The sequence below is a fragment of the Zingiber officinale genome, chromosome 2B, assembly GCF_018446385.1.
Source record: "Zingiber officinale cultivar Zhangliang chromosome 2B, Zo_v1.1, whole genome shotgun sequence".
NCBI classification, from domain to species: Eukaryota; Viridiplantae; Streptophyta; class Magnoliopsida; order Zingiberales; family Zingiberaceae; genus Zingiber; species Zingiber officinale.
Window position 1 is genome coordinate 23,431,693 of NC_055989.1, and position 16,289 is coordinate 23,447,981.

General features: G+C 41.8%; 1 protein-coding gene across 1 annotated transcript; it reads left to right on the plus strand.

The window, feature by feature from the left end:
• Positions 1 to 1,563: 1,563 nt before the first annotated feature.
• LOC122048200 (leucine-rich repeat extensin-like protein 3) lies at positions 1,564 to 4,574 on the plus strand. Its single transcript, XM_042609795.1, has 2 exons — positions 1,564 to 2,326; positions 4,534 to 4,574. Exons 1-2 carry the CDS (start codon positions 1,564 to 1,566, stop codon positions 4,572 to 4,574), a joined length of 804 nt encoding a protein of 267 aa, XP_042465729.1.
• Positions 4,575 to 16,289: the final 11,715 nt, after the last annotated feature.

Here is a 16,289-nt window from a genome sequence, read left to right on the forward strand (position 1 = left end):
TATATTTATTTCTACAAAATATAATATGTGCATACATGTTTTACCTAATTGGTTTTTAGTTCTTTCCATACCACATTCCTTGGAGCCACCACAAGCTGATTCCACTGTGAAAAGAAATACAAATATTACTCACCTCAACCATGAACCTTCAACTATGAGACAAACTTAGCAATCACATCAAACAACAAACCAGACATATAATCTATTGGACAATCCTGTAGCCGGAGATAGAGAAAAAAGATCTGAATTTCTAAAAATTAAATTCAAATTTATCTGTTGAATTGTAACATACATTAATCTAAGGCAAGTAAGAAGCTATCATATGCGAGAGATCAGATCAATACTATAAGGGGCTTAATGTTATGATTATCCATTTTTCCTATACCAATCATAGTTGTAGATAAGATAATCGAATAATGCATAAAATTCTAAGAATTTGTGCATGGCATGGAGAGATCAATGTTATCTTGAAGACGAGGAGAAATTAAAATATGAAATAGAGTACGTGTCTTGATGATGTAAGTATTATGAACATTCACACAAAGAAAGACTGCTTATAGATCCAACGGATCTGTGATTTTTATCTTAAGTCACAACCTAAGAAAGGAGATTAATCAACCTACTATTGGAGCGAGAAGGGAATAAAGATGTTGCAATAAGAATGTTGGAAAGCTAGACTTAGGATATAGTTTTGGACACATCAAATTAAAAGCACACAATTCCTTGAGGTTGAAGAAACAAATGCAACATGACCCTGTATGAAGTTGATTTGAAGTCTCTGTATATCATTGAAATATTCTTTCACGAAGTAGTTAGGAATGAAAGAAAGATTGACAACTAAAGGTAGAATCAATCTCAATAGATCCTGCAACCATGTTGATCCATAAAATCCAAATCCATGTATATAAAATAATGTTTGTAATTTATCCATAAATTCAACTCTTGCATAAAAATTAATAATCAATAGTTGTTGTAGAAAAAAATGAGAAGGATGTATTCATGTATATATTTTTATTTTAATAATTTATATTTATATTTTATATAAAAAATAAATTATTTTCCTTATAATACATGAATAGCATATAGAATTAATACTGTTGCTCAATGGGAAGAAATTTTTTAAACTTGAAACATGATTTATTCATCTAAGTTATGATTACCTGTGGCAGTTGAAGAAAGAAGAATACGAAACAGAAACAGTATCTGAAATGTACGTATCTCTTAAACTTTGCTATGGCAAATGTGCAAAAGGCAGAAGAGAAGTGTCAAGAAAATAGTTATCTTTACTCGTAAGTGAGCAAAGTGATAGTCAATCGATGGTGATAATGAAGATGATGATTGGTTGTATGTATGTACATTGATGGAAGCAAGAGCTAGCGATATATGAGCAAAAGCCTTGGCATGGGAGCCAAGTCATGAGCTTGCATGAAACCACCTTCTCAACAGTCGACGCCAACAATTGGATATATCATCACCCTCCACGTACGGCTACTACGTACTTACTATAAATACCACCTCGAGCAATCGTGATCTCCTCATCGCAAGTCCCTTCCCAAACCATCAATGGCCTTCCGATCTCCTCCTCCGCCCCCCGCAAGGCAACCACCCACGTCACCTCCTCCCACACCACGTCAAAGTCCCCCGCCTCCCACTCCCATCGTGAACCCACCGCCGCCTCCGGCTCCCACTCCCAAACTGCCACCGCCGCCTCCGAATGTAAAGCCACCGCCACCTCCCGCTCCCACTCCCATGCTGCCACCGCCGCCTCCGATTGTACAGCCCCCGCCATCGCCACCTCCACCACGAAGCCCCCCGCCGCCTCCTAGTGTAAAGCCACCACCGCCGCCACAACCAAGCCCCCCGCCGCCTCCTAGTGTTAAGCCACCGCCACCTCCCACTCCCAAACTGCCACCGCCGCCACAACGAATCCCCCCGCCGCCTCCTAGTGTAAAGCCACCACCGCCGCCACAACGAATCCCCCCGCCGCCTCCTAGTGTTAAGCCACCGCCACCTCCCACTCCCAAACTGCCACCGCCGCCGGCTCCAGTTGCACCGCTAGTTCCGCCGCCGCCACCGCCGGGCCCAAACCACACCGTGGTCATCGTGGTGGTAGCCACCCTCGGCGGCCTTGTCCTCCTCGGTTTCCTTGCGGCGGCCGTGTTCTGTTTCCTACAGAAGAGAAAGAAGAAGCAGAAGGCGGCAGCGAGAGAAGGGCTGGCGGCGGACGTGGAGGGTCATGTGCACGGGCAGCAGTTACACGAAAGGTTCAAGAAGGGGGCGGCGTCCTCCTTCGGTAAAGCTGCACGCAGTTCCAGCCGGGCGACCGGTTAGTCAGCGGATGCTGAAGCTACCAGACAGATATATATATATATATATATATATATATATATATCTGCGAATGGTTGAACTTGAGATCCTCTAATTAATAACTTGAGTACTGAGTTTGTACACGTGCATGTGTTTGAGCTACGATCTATCATATATTATAATATATAATATATTGGGATGAATAATGAGAATAAAGTGTCTACGGTTTGTTAAAAGAATTGATCTCCTTTAATTGCCCTACTCTACGATATTCAATTCATATCTTGATAAATATTATGAGGTAAAATATAATATTAGTTTATTTATTTGGATAAGTTTTTATTTCAATTGGTTTGGCATTAAGTGTGCATAGAATCATGCTCGCACATGAGTCAACTTAATTCAATACAATTCGAACTATAAATTTGTACTCTTATGCACCCACGCATGAGAGATTTTCTCTCTCATGTATTTATTCACATCATCAATGCATGTAGATTCACAATGAAATTTCTTTCATTTCCGTCTCTTCTTCATTCACATATATTCAACAAAAATCCCAAATTGGGAAGATAGAGAGTGCCTATTTTGTTTCAAGCTCGAGGAGAGTATACATCAAGGAAATTAATTGATGATGCCTGACATTGTTCTTCTTTGAGGTGTCAAAGGCCCGCCCCATTGAAAGACGAGAAGAGCGCTGGGCACAATAATGGCAGAGCAAGTTAATGCCTTTACCCTGGCCAAAATAGTAGTCGGACGAGCTACTTGGTGGGCGATGGTTGGGCAGAGGAGGAGGACGACGACCGAAGAGGGAGGAAGACGACCATATTTAAACATTATTAAAAATAAATAAAATTATGATACCTAGGTGTCAAAGGTCGGCTACTTGGTGGGAGATGACTGGGCAAAGGAGGAGGACGATGATCGAAGAGGGAGGAGGAAGATGAGTGCAAAATTAAATATTATTAAAAATAATAAAATGGAGATGCGGGGTATCGATCCCCATACCTCTCGCATGCTAAGCGAACGCTCTACCATTTGAGCTACATCCCCATATGATTTAAATATAAATATTTAAAATATTTTACCATAACTAAAAATCAAACTCATCAAAATCAAACCTCCGTCATTCTTTACCAATCTGCATCGTCGTGAAGTTATTGGTTAGCATTAACGGATTCTTCATATTTTGTAATAGAAGGGGACAAGATCATTTAACTCACCTTTGACAGATATACAGGGTCACATGAAAGATGTTTGCCCAAGGAGCTCAGCTTCTTTGACAAGTCGAATTCTTATCTTATTTGTTATGCTCCTTATGGTCATGACCCCTAAAATTTACAGTTTGTTTTCCTTTTCCTTTATTGTTGATCATCTTTTATTTCTTGCTTGAACATTGAGAACCGGTTGTTAGGTGAACATTCTCAGATGTCTCACACCTTAGTCTCTCCTCCTCTTGAATGCATTGAGCTATAAGTTTATTGATATAGGTTATGATAAGCCGGCCCCTCGGATGGAGGTCAAGGATGAGAGGAAGAAGGGGGTGCTCATAGCCGGTTGAATGTATGATCAGTAAGGCAAAAGTTGACCGAATAAAAGGATCTCTGAATGCTCTTGGACGTGCAAAGCTCGACCGAGATTCGAGGTGCTGAGCCCTATAAAATTTCTAGTATATGAATGATCGAGCAGAGGATGAACAAGTAGAAACGTGCTTGTATACGCTCAGACGAGCAAAGCCCGACCGAACTTAGAGGCGCTCGGCCATATAAAGCTTCTGTTGGTGCGAGAAGCACCAGGCGATCGAACCTGCGTTTTGATTATGTCAAAGGGTTCAAAGTTAATGTTATTTGTTGTTTGACAAGTTTGAATGAGATTGCAAGAAATTCCTAAGTATTCTTAGGCAAAAGCCCTAGTGGATTCTAGGCAGGTGGAAAACCCCAGGGGGTGGTAACTCTAGGTCCTAGGGAGTGGTAACCCTAGGTGATGAAAAGTCCTAGCTGCGATTAGGCAGGTCAAAAACCCTAGGGGGTGGTAATCCTAGGTCCTAGTGGATGGTAACCCTAGGCGGAAAGTCTTAGCGGGTCGAGGGCTTCAGGCAAAATCCTAGAGTCAAGGACTCTAGGTCCTAGGGTTTTCGGAGGAAAATCCAAAGTCAAAATCGGACTGTCCAGTGACTGTCAAATACTTGTATTTATCTTATATTATTGTGCTAACTTGCTTTTTCAGGGTATGCTTTGTTTGTGGACGAATATGCCTTGCAGGAATGAAGTTGCCTAAGGGAAGTCTCAGATGAACAGTACCCGAGGCACCCCTTCATGGAGCTTGAAGGCGCCTTGGGTGCCTTGGATGAAAGCCTCGTGCAACAAGGAGCGAAGGCACCTTCCAAGGAGATGGAAGGCGCCTTGAACACTGGATGGATGGCCCCCTCCATGGAGCTTGGAGGCGCCTTCGGGTGGAAAAGCAGCGCAGGCATCGGAGATTATCGACACCGTGGAAACTGGGATAAGCATCCTTGCTGAAGATGCCTCCTATGGAGGTTAGAGGCACCCTCAATATCTTATTTAAGCCTGATTCAAGCAGAGGCAAAGTAACAACAGTAACTTTCAATACTTCTTCCGTGTGCGGCTAACAAATCGATTCAGCAAAGTCCTAACACTACTCCAACGACTAGAAGTTCTCAATTTCATATTTCCTTATTGTCGGTATAATATTTGGTAGCACTATAATTGTTGTACTCTTTTTGTAATATTTCCAAAGTTATAGTAATTGCCCATCGAAAGCACCCTTATGTGTGAGCCTTGGAGTAGGAGTCGCCACATGCTCCAAACCAAGTAAATTCTCTGTTTTTGTGTTTGATCTTTATTTTCCACTGCGATTACTCGATTATCTTAAAAACAAACAAATTAGCCACGAGTACTATTCACCCCTCCCCCTCTAGCGCTTTTCGATCCTACAGCTTCTAGTATATGAATAACCGAGCGAAGGTCGAACAAGCACAAAAGTGCTTGTATGCGCTCAGACGAGAAAAGCCCTACCGAGCTTAGAGGTGCTCGACTTTATAAAGCTTCTAGTATATGAATGACCGAGCGAAGGCCGAATGACCACAAACGTGCTTGTATGCACTCAGACGGGCAAAGCTTGACCGAGCTTAGAGGCGCTTGGCCTTATAAAGCTTCTAGTATATGAATGACCGAACGAAGGTCGAACAACCACAAAAGTGCTTGTATGCGCTCGGATGGGCAAAGTCCGACCGAGATTAGAGGCACTCGACCTTATAAAGCTTCTAGCATATGAATGACCGAGCGAAGGCCGAACAAGCACAAACGTGCTTGTATGCACTCGGATGGGCAAGCCCGATCGAGCTTAGAGGTGCTCGGTCTTATAAAGCTTCTAGTATATGAATGAAAGAGTGAAGGCCGAACAAGCACAAACGTGCTTATATGCGCTCGAATGGGCAAAGCCCGATCGAGATTAGAGGCACTCGGCCTTATAAAGCTCTAGCATATGAATGACCGAGCGAAGACCGAACAAGCATAAACGTGCTTGTATGTGTTCGGGCAGGCAAAGTCTGATCAAGCTTAAAGGCGTTCAGCCTTATAAAACTTTACTATATAAATGACCAGGCAAGTTATGCTTCACAAAAGGTATTCTTTATATATGATCGGTTTAAACAACCGACCGAGATATACTTCACAAAAGGTATTCTTAATATATGATTAACTTAAATGATCCGTCGACATATGTTTCACAAATGTTATTCTTAATATGTCACCGGCTTCAATGACTGGTCGAAATACATGTAGTACATTATTTTATGATAGCCTTGCAGGTTTGGCGGAAATTATCCTCTCGAAGCTTATTTGGTTGCAGGGATACATTCTTCTTCATGTTTCATTAAAATGAGGTATCATAAACGACAAAAGAGGTACATTGGGATAGAAAAAGATTCCTTGAAGAATTATTGGGAGAGATCCAGGTTGTACTTTCTCAATCTTCTAACAAACTCTAACAAATCAGGGAACATCTTATGATTACAGAGGTTATATGTGTTGGTACCCCAAGGTTGTTTTGATGTGATCAAACAAGTTAAATTAGGTCCTGTTGTGTTTAATTTTGTGTCTAAGTGTATAGGAACTTAGGAGCACAGGACGTCGAGCAAAAGACGCAGCTAGCGAGAAGGACTGTACAAGAGAGAGTCGATGGACTCGGCGCGTCCGAGGTATGAGGAGTTATGGAAGAGTACGTGGGCGGACGAGAAGGAGGCGCACGATGTTTCCGAGGGACCAGAAACCAGGAGCGGAAGCTTGCTCGAGAAGGCGGGAAGTTGGGTTCGGGTGAATCCTATTTCGGATTGCCAAAATCACCCAAGCGAGCGAAAAAATCCGTACCGAAGCAAACGAAGCTGAAGCTGGAGGCCTGGAGAGAAAGTCAACAAAATATTGACTTTCCCCCTCTGGGGTGCCCGAAATGATTCCAGGCGCCCGGAGCAGTCCGGGAGCCTAGAACGATTCTGGGCACCCGAAACCCAAGTTTTAGTCATTTCGACGTGGTCTTTGACCGTTGCGTCGGGGATAAGTTTTTATCCCACTCTAGGCGCCTGGAACCCTTCCAGGCACCCCGACCAAGGCTATAAATACAGCCTTGCTCCCAGAAGCTATCAATAACAAGCATTCTTGCAACAACACTTGTACACATCTTAATTTTTGTTTAGCTTCTTATTTTCTGTACTTTCACTGCTATAAAGAGGCTTCTCTGCTTGAAGGAGAAACTAGTGCTACTCTATTCCTAGGATTAACAACCTCCCCGATTGTAACCAAGTATAACCTATGAGCCTCTGCTTTTCAATTTTTTTATTATTTAATGCAAGTATTCTTTAATTAAGTTATTTGTCTGAGAAAGGTTCTTTTGTTTGATTTTGTGCAGGTTCTATTCAACCCCCCTTCTAGCCGACCGCCAATGGTCCTAAAAAGTAGTATCAGAGCCAGGATGCTTCAGGAGGACTAACCGCCGATCGAAACACCGAATCGATGGCTGGATCAAGTATATACCCACCGAAGTTTGAGGGAGAGTTCACGAGTTGGAAAAAGAGAGTGTAGGTATTCTTTAAAATCAATTTTGAATTGCTTTTAATAATGAAGTTCAATTTTGTAGCACCCGAAGGAAAGGAAGAATACCAGTGGACGAAGAAGGAGTAGGCCGACTACGTGGCAAACGGTAAAGCAGAGTTCTATCTGCTGAACGTTCTATCGCCACAAGAAGTCAACCGGATCAGCGCCTATAACTCAGCAAAGGAGCTTTGGGAGAAGTTCCTTGAGCTACACGAACGGATGTCGAAGCCAAGCTCGCGAGATGGGACTTACTTCGTGACCAGCTCACCAACCTTCGATTTGAAGAAGACGAATCCATTGCACACCTTCACTCAAGGATTAAGGAGCTCATCACCGGACTTTTAAATCTCGGAGAAAAGGTAATCAACCGAGATTCGCTAAGGTATGCTCTAAATGCTTTCCCTAGAAATATGAAATGGGCATCATTAGTAGATGCCTACTATATATCTAAGAACTTAGAATCTGTTACCTTAGAAGAGTTATTTTCAACGTTAGAAGTCCATGAATTGAGATGTGCAGATTTAAAGAAGGAGCTGAAGCACAATATTGCCCTCAAGGCGAAGATGGATGAACAAGAGTCAGAATCTTCTTTCGATGACGAGGAAACAACGATGATGGTAAATCAATTTAAAAAGTTATTTAAATCTAGAAAACTAACCATCTACAGGGTAGAAAGAGAAGAAAAATCAGATGCTACCACTGTAATGAAGAAGGGCACATTAAAGACAACAGCCCTAAATTGAAGAACAAGGACAAAGGCAAGAACAAGAAGCTCGTCCAAACTAACAAACACAAAAACCTGAAGGCGATGTGGGACAAAACATCGTCCGAATAAGAGATTGAGGCTTTCTTTGGACTTGCGTTGATGGCAAGCTATCAAGACGACGAAAACAAAGCAAGCTAGTCCGCAATGAGTATCGATAGCATCGATGAAGGGGGAGCGACATCTGAAAAAAGCAGCACTTCAGGGGAAGCTACGGATAATGTGATCGACAGGGTAAACCAGGTATGATTTCTTCCTCCTGATATGTCTTTTAAGTTTATAAAATATTTATCAAAGAATTGTTACAAGCTAGAAAAAGAAATTAAAGAGTTAAAATTAATTCTGGCAAAATCTTGTCCATTAGAAGATTTCGATAAAATAAAATTAGAAAATGACAATTTACAAAATAAAATAAAGAACTTGAAAAATCATGCATACTTGAACGTTAGAACTCAAAATTAAAATAGACTAAACTAGCATCTTAGATTTCATAATGGACAAATTAGAAAAATTTCAAAGAAATATGTTTTCTAAAATTTTTTTAATTAATCTAGTTGGTTAGAACCTATATTGGGTTCCAAAGTCTAGTCTAACTTGAATTTTAATTAGACTTTGCGCTTTAAGCGAGAAAATTAAATGTTTGAATTTCCTTAAGAGGCTTTATCTAGAAAGTCGTTATTGCTCCAATAACCAAAAAGGCCTAGTGCCTCGTCACAGCTTGGAAGCCGATTAATGAAATAAAATATTTAATTGACTAACTGATAAAGTATTTAATTATAATTAAATAATATTTTAAATAGTTACTCAATTTTTTTGATCTGTTTAACTTAGATTTTTTTTTTAAAAAAAGGGACTTAAAGTTTTTTTTTAAAAATTATTTCTAGAAAATTAGTTTTTACAAACTTAGGAAATTAGTGATATTTTTTTGGTTATATCAAAAATATTTTTTTTACTTAGAAAAGTTTTTCTAAAATTATTGCAATTTTTTTAGTGCCATAAAAATTATTTTTCAAAATATTCAAAAACTTGATAAGTTTTTCAATTTTTTTTTTCAAAAAAAACTTTACTATTTTTTGAAAAATTTAACCCTTAGATTTTGTTGGTACCCTATTTTTTATGTGAACAAAAGGGGTAAGGGAAGATTAAGTCTAGGGGGAAGTAATTTAAGCTTTAACCTTTTTAATTTTTTGCACTTTAATTGCAAATTTATTGCTTTTACTTTATGTTAGTTTACCCTAATTTAACTTGGGTTGCTCACATCAAAAAAGAAGAGATTGTTGGTACCCCAAGGTTATTTAGATGTGATCAAACAAGTTAAGTTAGGTCTTGTTGTGTTGAACCTTGTATCTAAGTGTACAGGAACTTAGGAGCACAGGGCGTCGAGCAAAAGACGCAGCTAGCAAGAAGGACGACACGGGAGAGAGTCGACGGGCTTGGTGCGTCCGAGGGACGAAGAGCTATGGAAGAGTACGCGGGCAGACGAGAAGGAGGCACGTGACATTTTCGAGGTACGAGAAGCTAGGAGTGGAAGCTTGTTCGAGATGGCTGAAAGTTGAGTTCGGGTGAGCCCTATTCTAGATGGTGAAAATCACCCAAACGAGCGAAAAAACCCAGACCGAAGCAAGGAGAGCCGAAGCTGGAGGCTTAGAAAGAAAGTTAACAAAATATTGACTTTCCCCCTTCGGGGCGCCCGGAATGATTTCGGGCTCCCGGAGCAGTCCGGGGCGCTTGGAACGATTCTGGGTCCCCGGAGCAGTCCGGGCGCTCGGAACCAAAGTTTTAGCCATTTCAACGTGGTCTTTGACCGTTGCATCAAGGATAAGTTTTTATCCCACTCCAGGCACCCAGAACCCTTCCAAGCACCTGACCAAGGATATAAATAAAGCCTTGGTCCCAGAAGCTATCAATAACAAGCATCCTTGCAACAACACTTGTACACATCTCAGTTTTTGTTTAGATTTTTATTTTCTGTGCTTTCACTGCTATAAAGAGGCTTCTCCGCCTGAAGGAGAAACTAGTGCTACTCTATTCTTTAGATTAACAACCTCCTCGATTGTAACCAAGTAAAACCTTTGAGCCTCTGCTTTTCAGTTTATTTATTATTTAATGCAAGTGTTCTTTAATTAAGTTATTTGTCTGAAAAAGGTTCTTTTGTTTGATTTTGTGCAGGGACTATTCAACCCCCCTTCTAGTCGGCCACTAACGGTCCTAACAATATGAGGTAGTATAAAAAGGGGAGTCATGTACGTTGGCAAGGTATGCTGACACTCACAAATTCTGGCATATAAAACTCTACTTCTTCGTACTTTCATTACTGTGCTCTTGCTTCTTCCACTTTAAAGAGAGGGAACTAACTTGATCGTCGGAGGACCTAGCCAGGGATTCCCACCCCAGTCTTAGATCGCTAACGCTTTGTTGGCTCGTCTCGCTGTGCGCAGGATCATTTAGAAACTTCTTCGGATCTCCAAAAGTTCATCTTCCTCGGAGCCACCATTCATCAGAGCCAGCATACCTTCTCACACATTTCAGACAAGATCAAATTTGGTACCGTCTGTGGGAATCTTCACCTGGATTTGAAGCTACAAGATGGAAGAAGCTGGAAAGCTTAACACTGTAACCTTGATGCAGGAAGGTTTGGAGTTGCTCATCAATGCTAGAGTGCAGAAGCTATTACAACAATAACGAACTAATATTGGCGGCACATTGCCCGTAGCCCCAAATCCGGTGATATCAACAACTGCTCATCAAAGGAAAAGAGGAGTTGAGGAGGAGGATCCTTCTTGCTTGTTCCCTACCCCTCTCTCCCCAATCCGACATCCTCGAGCATTTTGTGGACACCTTTTGAACAAGGAGGATGAAAGGATGCCCTCCAAGAATCTTCTGGGGAAGCACTTATATGAGACAAGCGTACAGGAAAGATCATAGCCAGCAATAGCTCCCCTGAGTGGATCATTACTCTATTCTCTCAACGGGTAATGGATGATCCTTTGCAGAAGCATTATCAAAATTTAAATATCAGAGAATATTCTGGGATAACCAATCCAGAAGATCATCTTCTCAAATTTAAAAATATCGTTCTCCTTTAATAATTTACTGATGGTGTCAAATGCTGGATGTTCCTCACTACATTTGGAGACGTAGCTCAAAGATGGTTAAGCGGTTGGTAAACAATTATATTCATCATTTTAAGGATTTTCATAAGATATTTCTTCATCATTTCTCTAGCAACAGGTAGTATCACAAAATCCCCTGGAGTCCTTTTTTCAATCAAGCAGGGGCCCAAGGAAAGCATCAGAGCTTATATTAAGTGATTTAATCAAGTAACTATAGATGTTCCTATGGCTACTACAGAGATCTTGGTAAGTGTCTTTTCTCATGGACTTAAGATAATAATTTCTTTAAAGATTTGGTCAGAAATCCTTCCACCAACTTTGATCTTTTGATTGAGCGAGCAACTGAGTTCATTAATGTGGAGGAAGCCCAAGCTACTCGAAGAAAAAAAGTTGTTCCCACCCCTGCTCCAAATACAGAGCGTCCAGTGGTGCCTGCTCAGCCACCCAGAAGCCTTGTGCAGGTCCTCCACATTGTCACCCTGAACCATGATCTCAAGTTGTGCAACATGTGGGAATTCCTCAAGAAGCCTCACAAAGATGGTGCACATATCATCAGACGAATACTCATAGTACAGAAAATTATTATACTCTGAGGAATCAGCAAGCCGTTAATTCTCGATATCGTCGACGTTCCCAACCCCAAATCGCCGACAATATCCAAGGTAAAATAGCCCACTCAAACTGGAGTATCAGATGACTGAATCACAGGTAGGAATCTCACCACTACCAGTCGAACATGCTCAAATATCCGACCAAGTGCAACGAGAACCTCCATCTGTTAGATAGGAAGAAAATGTTGGATCGAGAAGCGCTAGAGGGGGGGGGTGAATAGCGCTCATGGCTATTTCCGTTTTATCGATTATTGGAATCGTAAATTAAGAGCAAATGAAGCGGAAATGAAATAAATGCAAAGAAGGAACACAACGATTTACTTCGTTCGGAGCCTAGATCGACTCCTACTCGAAGGCCCGCGATCCTTGATCGCTTTCGGTGGGAAACAACTATAAGCACGATTATTACAAACTAAGTATTACAATAAGTGCAATAAATAAATCTATACCAACGACGGAAAATGAAATCTCGGAGCTCTTGGTCGTCGGGCACGAGTAGCAGCACTTCGAAGCATCTATTGGAGCAGTACGTGAATGAGAGAAGACTTAGAATTGTTGATTGGAGGTGCTACTCAAAACCTGCTTTTAAAGCATGCTGGAGGCGCCTCCAAGCTCGTCCGAGGCGCCTCCAGTTCGCCTGAGTCGCATGCGTGGATCAGTGATGAACTGGTCGAAACCTATCTGCTAGAGGACGCCTTCATGGGTCTTCAAGGCGCCTTCCAAGGCGCCTCCATAACCCTCCGAGGCGCCTTGCTTTTGCACCCGAGGCGCCTCCAAGCTCCATGGAGGCGCCTCAGACACTGTTCATCCGAGGGAAGACTTCATTATTTTGTACCTGTAAGACATGTTAGTCCCAAGGAGATGAAAGGTGCCTTGAATGCTAAATGGAGGACCCCCTCCATGGATCTTGGAGGAGCCTTCGGGTGGATAAGCAGCACAGGCATAGGAGATTATCGACACCGCGGAAACTGGGATAAGCATCCTTACTAAAGATGCCTCCTATGGAGGTTAGAAGCGCCCTCAATGCTTATTTAAGCCTGGTTCGAGTAGAGGCAAAGTAACAATAGTAACTTTCAATACTTCTTCCGTGTGCGGCTAACAAATCGATCCGACAAAATCCTAACACTACTCCGACAAGCAGAAGCTCTAAATTTTAGATTTCCTTATTGTCGGTATAATATTTGGTAGCACTTTAATTATTATACTCTTTTTGTAATATTTCCAAAGCTATAGTAATTGCCCATCGAAAGTACTATTACGTGCGAGCCTTGGAGTAGGAATCGCCATAGGCTCCGAACCAAGTAAATTCTTGGTGTTTGCATTTGATCTTTATTTTCTGCTGCGATTACTCGATTATCTTAAAAACAAATAAATTAGCCATGAGCGCTATTCACCCCCCCTCTAGCGCTTTTCGATCCAACATCTTCTAGTATATGAATAATCGAGCGAAGGCCGAACAAGCACAAAAGTGCTTGTATGCGCTCAGATGGGAAAAACCCTACCGAGCTTAGAGGTGTTCGGCCTTATAAAGCTTCTAGTATATGAATGACTGAGCAAAAGCTAAATGAGCATAAACGTACTTGTATGCGCTTGGATGGGCAAAGCCCGACCGAGCTTAGAGGCGCTCAGCCTTATAAAACTTCTAGTATATGAATGACCAAACGAAGGTCGAACAAGCACAAACGTGCTTGTATGCGCTCGGATGGGCAAAGCCCGACCGAGATTAGAGGCACTTGGCCTTATAAAGCTTCTAGCATATGAATGATCGAGCGAAGGCCGAACAAGCACAAACGTGCTTGTATGCGCTCAGACGGGCAAGCCCGATCGAGCTTAGAGGTGCTCGTCCTTATAAATCTTCTAGTATGTGAATGAAAGAGTGAAGGCCAAACAAGCACAAATGTGCTTATATGCGCTCGGACAGGCAAAGCCCGACCGAGATTAGAGGCACTCGGCCTTATAAAGATTCTAGCATATGAATGACTGAGTGAAGGCTGAACAAGCATAAATGTGCTTGTATGCATTCGGGCAAGCAAAGTCTGATCAAGCTTAATGATGTTTAACCTTATAAAACTTTTACTCTATAAATGACCAGGCAAGATATGCTTCACAAAAGGTATTCTTCATATATGATCAGTTTAAACAACTGACTGAGATATGTTTCGCAAAAGGCATTCTTAATATATGATTAACTTAAATGATCCGTCGACATATGCTTCACAAAATGTATTCTTAATATGTCACTGGCTTGAATGACTGATCGAAATACACGTCGTAGATTATTTTATGATAGAAAATATCCTCTTGAAGCTTCTTTAGTTGCAGGGATACATTCTTCTTCATGTTTCATTAAAATGAGGTGTCATAAACGACAAAAGAGGTACATCAGGATATGAAAAAGATTCCTTGAAGAATTATCAGGAGTGGTCCAGGTTGTACTTTCTCCATCTTCTAACAAACTCTAACAAGCCGAGGACCAACTAATGATTGTGGAGGTTATATGTGTTGGTACTCCCAAGGTTATTTTGATGTGATCAAACAAGTTAAGTTAGGTACTATTGTGTTTAACCTTGTGTCTAAGTGTATAGGAACTTAAGAGCACAGGGCATCGAGCAAAAGACCTAGCTAGCGAGAAGGACTGCATGAGAGAGAGCCGATGGGCTTGGCGCCTCCGAGGGATGAGGAGCTACGGAAGAGTACGTGGACGGACGAGAAGTAGGTGCGCGGCATTTCTGAGGGACAAGAAGCCAGGAGCAGAAGCTTGCTCAAGAAGACCAGAAGTTAGGTTTGGGTGAGCCTTATTTTGGATGACTAAAATCACCCAAGCGAGCGGAAAACCCCATACCGAAGCAAACAGAGCCGAAACTGGAGGCCCGGAGAGAAAGTCAACAAAATGTTGACTTTCCCCCTTTGGAGCGCCCGAAACGATTTCGAGCGCTCAGAGTAGTCCGGGGCGCCCGGAACCCTTCCGGGCGCTCGGACCAGTCCGGGAGCCCGGAACCCAAGTTTTAGCCATTTCGACATGGTCTTTGACCGTTGCATCGGGGACAAGTTTTTATCCCACTCCAGGTGCCTGGAACCCTTTCAGGCGCCTCGACCAAGGCTATAAATACAGCCTTGCTCCCAAAAGCTAAAAACAACAAGCATTCTTGCAACAACACTTGTACACATCTCAGTTTTTGTTTAGCTTCTTATTTTATGTACTTTCACTGCTATAAAGAGGCTTCTCCACCTGAAGGAGAAACTAGTGCTACTCTATTCCTTGGATTAACAACCTCTCCGGCTGTAACCAAGTAAAACCTATGAGTCTCTACTTTTCAGTTTATTTATTATTTAATGCATGTGTTCTTTAATTAAGTTATTTGTCTGAGAAGGTTCTTTTGTTTGATTTTGTGTAGGTTCTATTCAACCCCCTTCTAGCTGACCGTCAACGGTCCTAACAAGTGGTATCAGAGCCTGGACTCTTCAGGAGGACTAATCGCCGATCGAAGCACCGAATCGATGGTCAGACCAAGTATATATCCACCGAAGTTGAAGGGGGAGTTCACGAGTTGGAAAAAGAGAGTGTAGGTATTCTTTAAAATCAATTTTGAATTGCTTTTAATAATGAAGTTCGGTTTTGTAGCACCCGAAGGAAAGAAAGAATACCAATGGACGAAGAAGGAGCAGGCCGACTACGTGGCAAACGACAAAGCAAAGTTGCATCTGCTGAAAGTTCTATCTTCACAAGAAGACAACCGGATCGACGCCTATAACTCAGCAAATGCACTTTAGGAGAAGTTCCTTGAGTTACACGAAGGGACGTCCGAAATCAAGCTCGCGAGATGGGACTTACTTCGCAACCAGCTCACCAACCTTCGATTTGAAGAAGATGAATCCATTTCACACCTTCACTCGAGGATTAAGGAGCTCATCACCGAACTTTCGAATCTCGGAGAAAAGGTAAGCAATCGAGATTCGCTAAGGTACGCTCTAAATGCTTTCCCTAGAAATACAAATTGAGCATCATTAGTAGATGTCTACTATATCTCTAAGAACTTAGAATCTGTTACCTTAGAAGAGTTATTTTCAACGTTTGAAGTCCATGAATCGAGATGTGTAGATTTAAAGAAGGAGCCGAAGCACAATGTTGCCCTCAAGGCAAAGATGGATGAATAAGAGTCATAATCTTCTTTCGACGACGAGGAAACGATGATGAAGTTATTTAAATCTAGAAAAACTAACCATCTACAGGGTAGAAAGAGAAGAAAAATCAGATGCTACCAGTATAATGAAGAAGGACATGTTAAAGACAACTGGCCTGAATTGAAGAACAAGGACAAAGGCAAGAACAAGAAGCCTGCCCAAATGAACAAACATAAAAACCTGAAGGCGATGTGGGATGAAATAT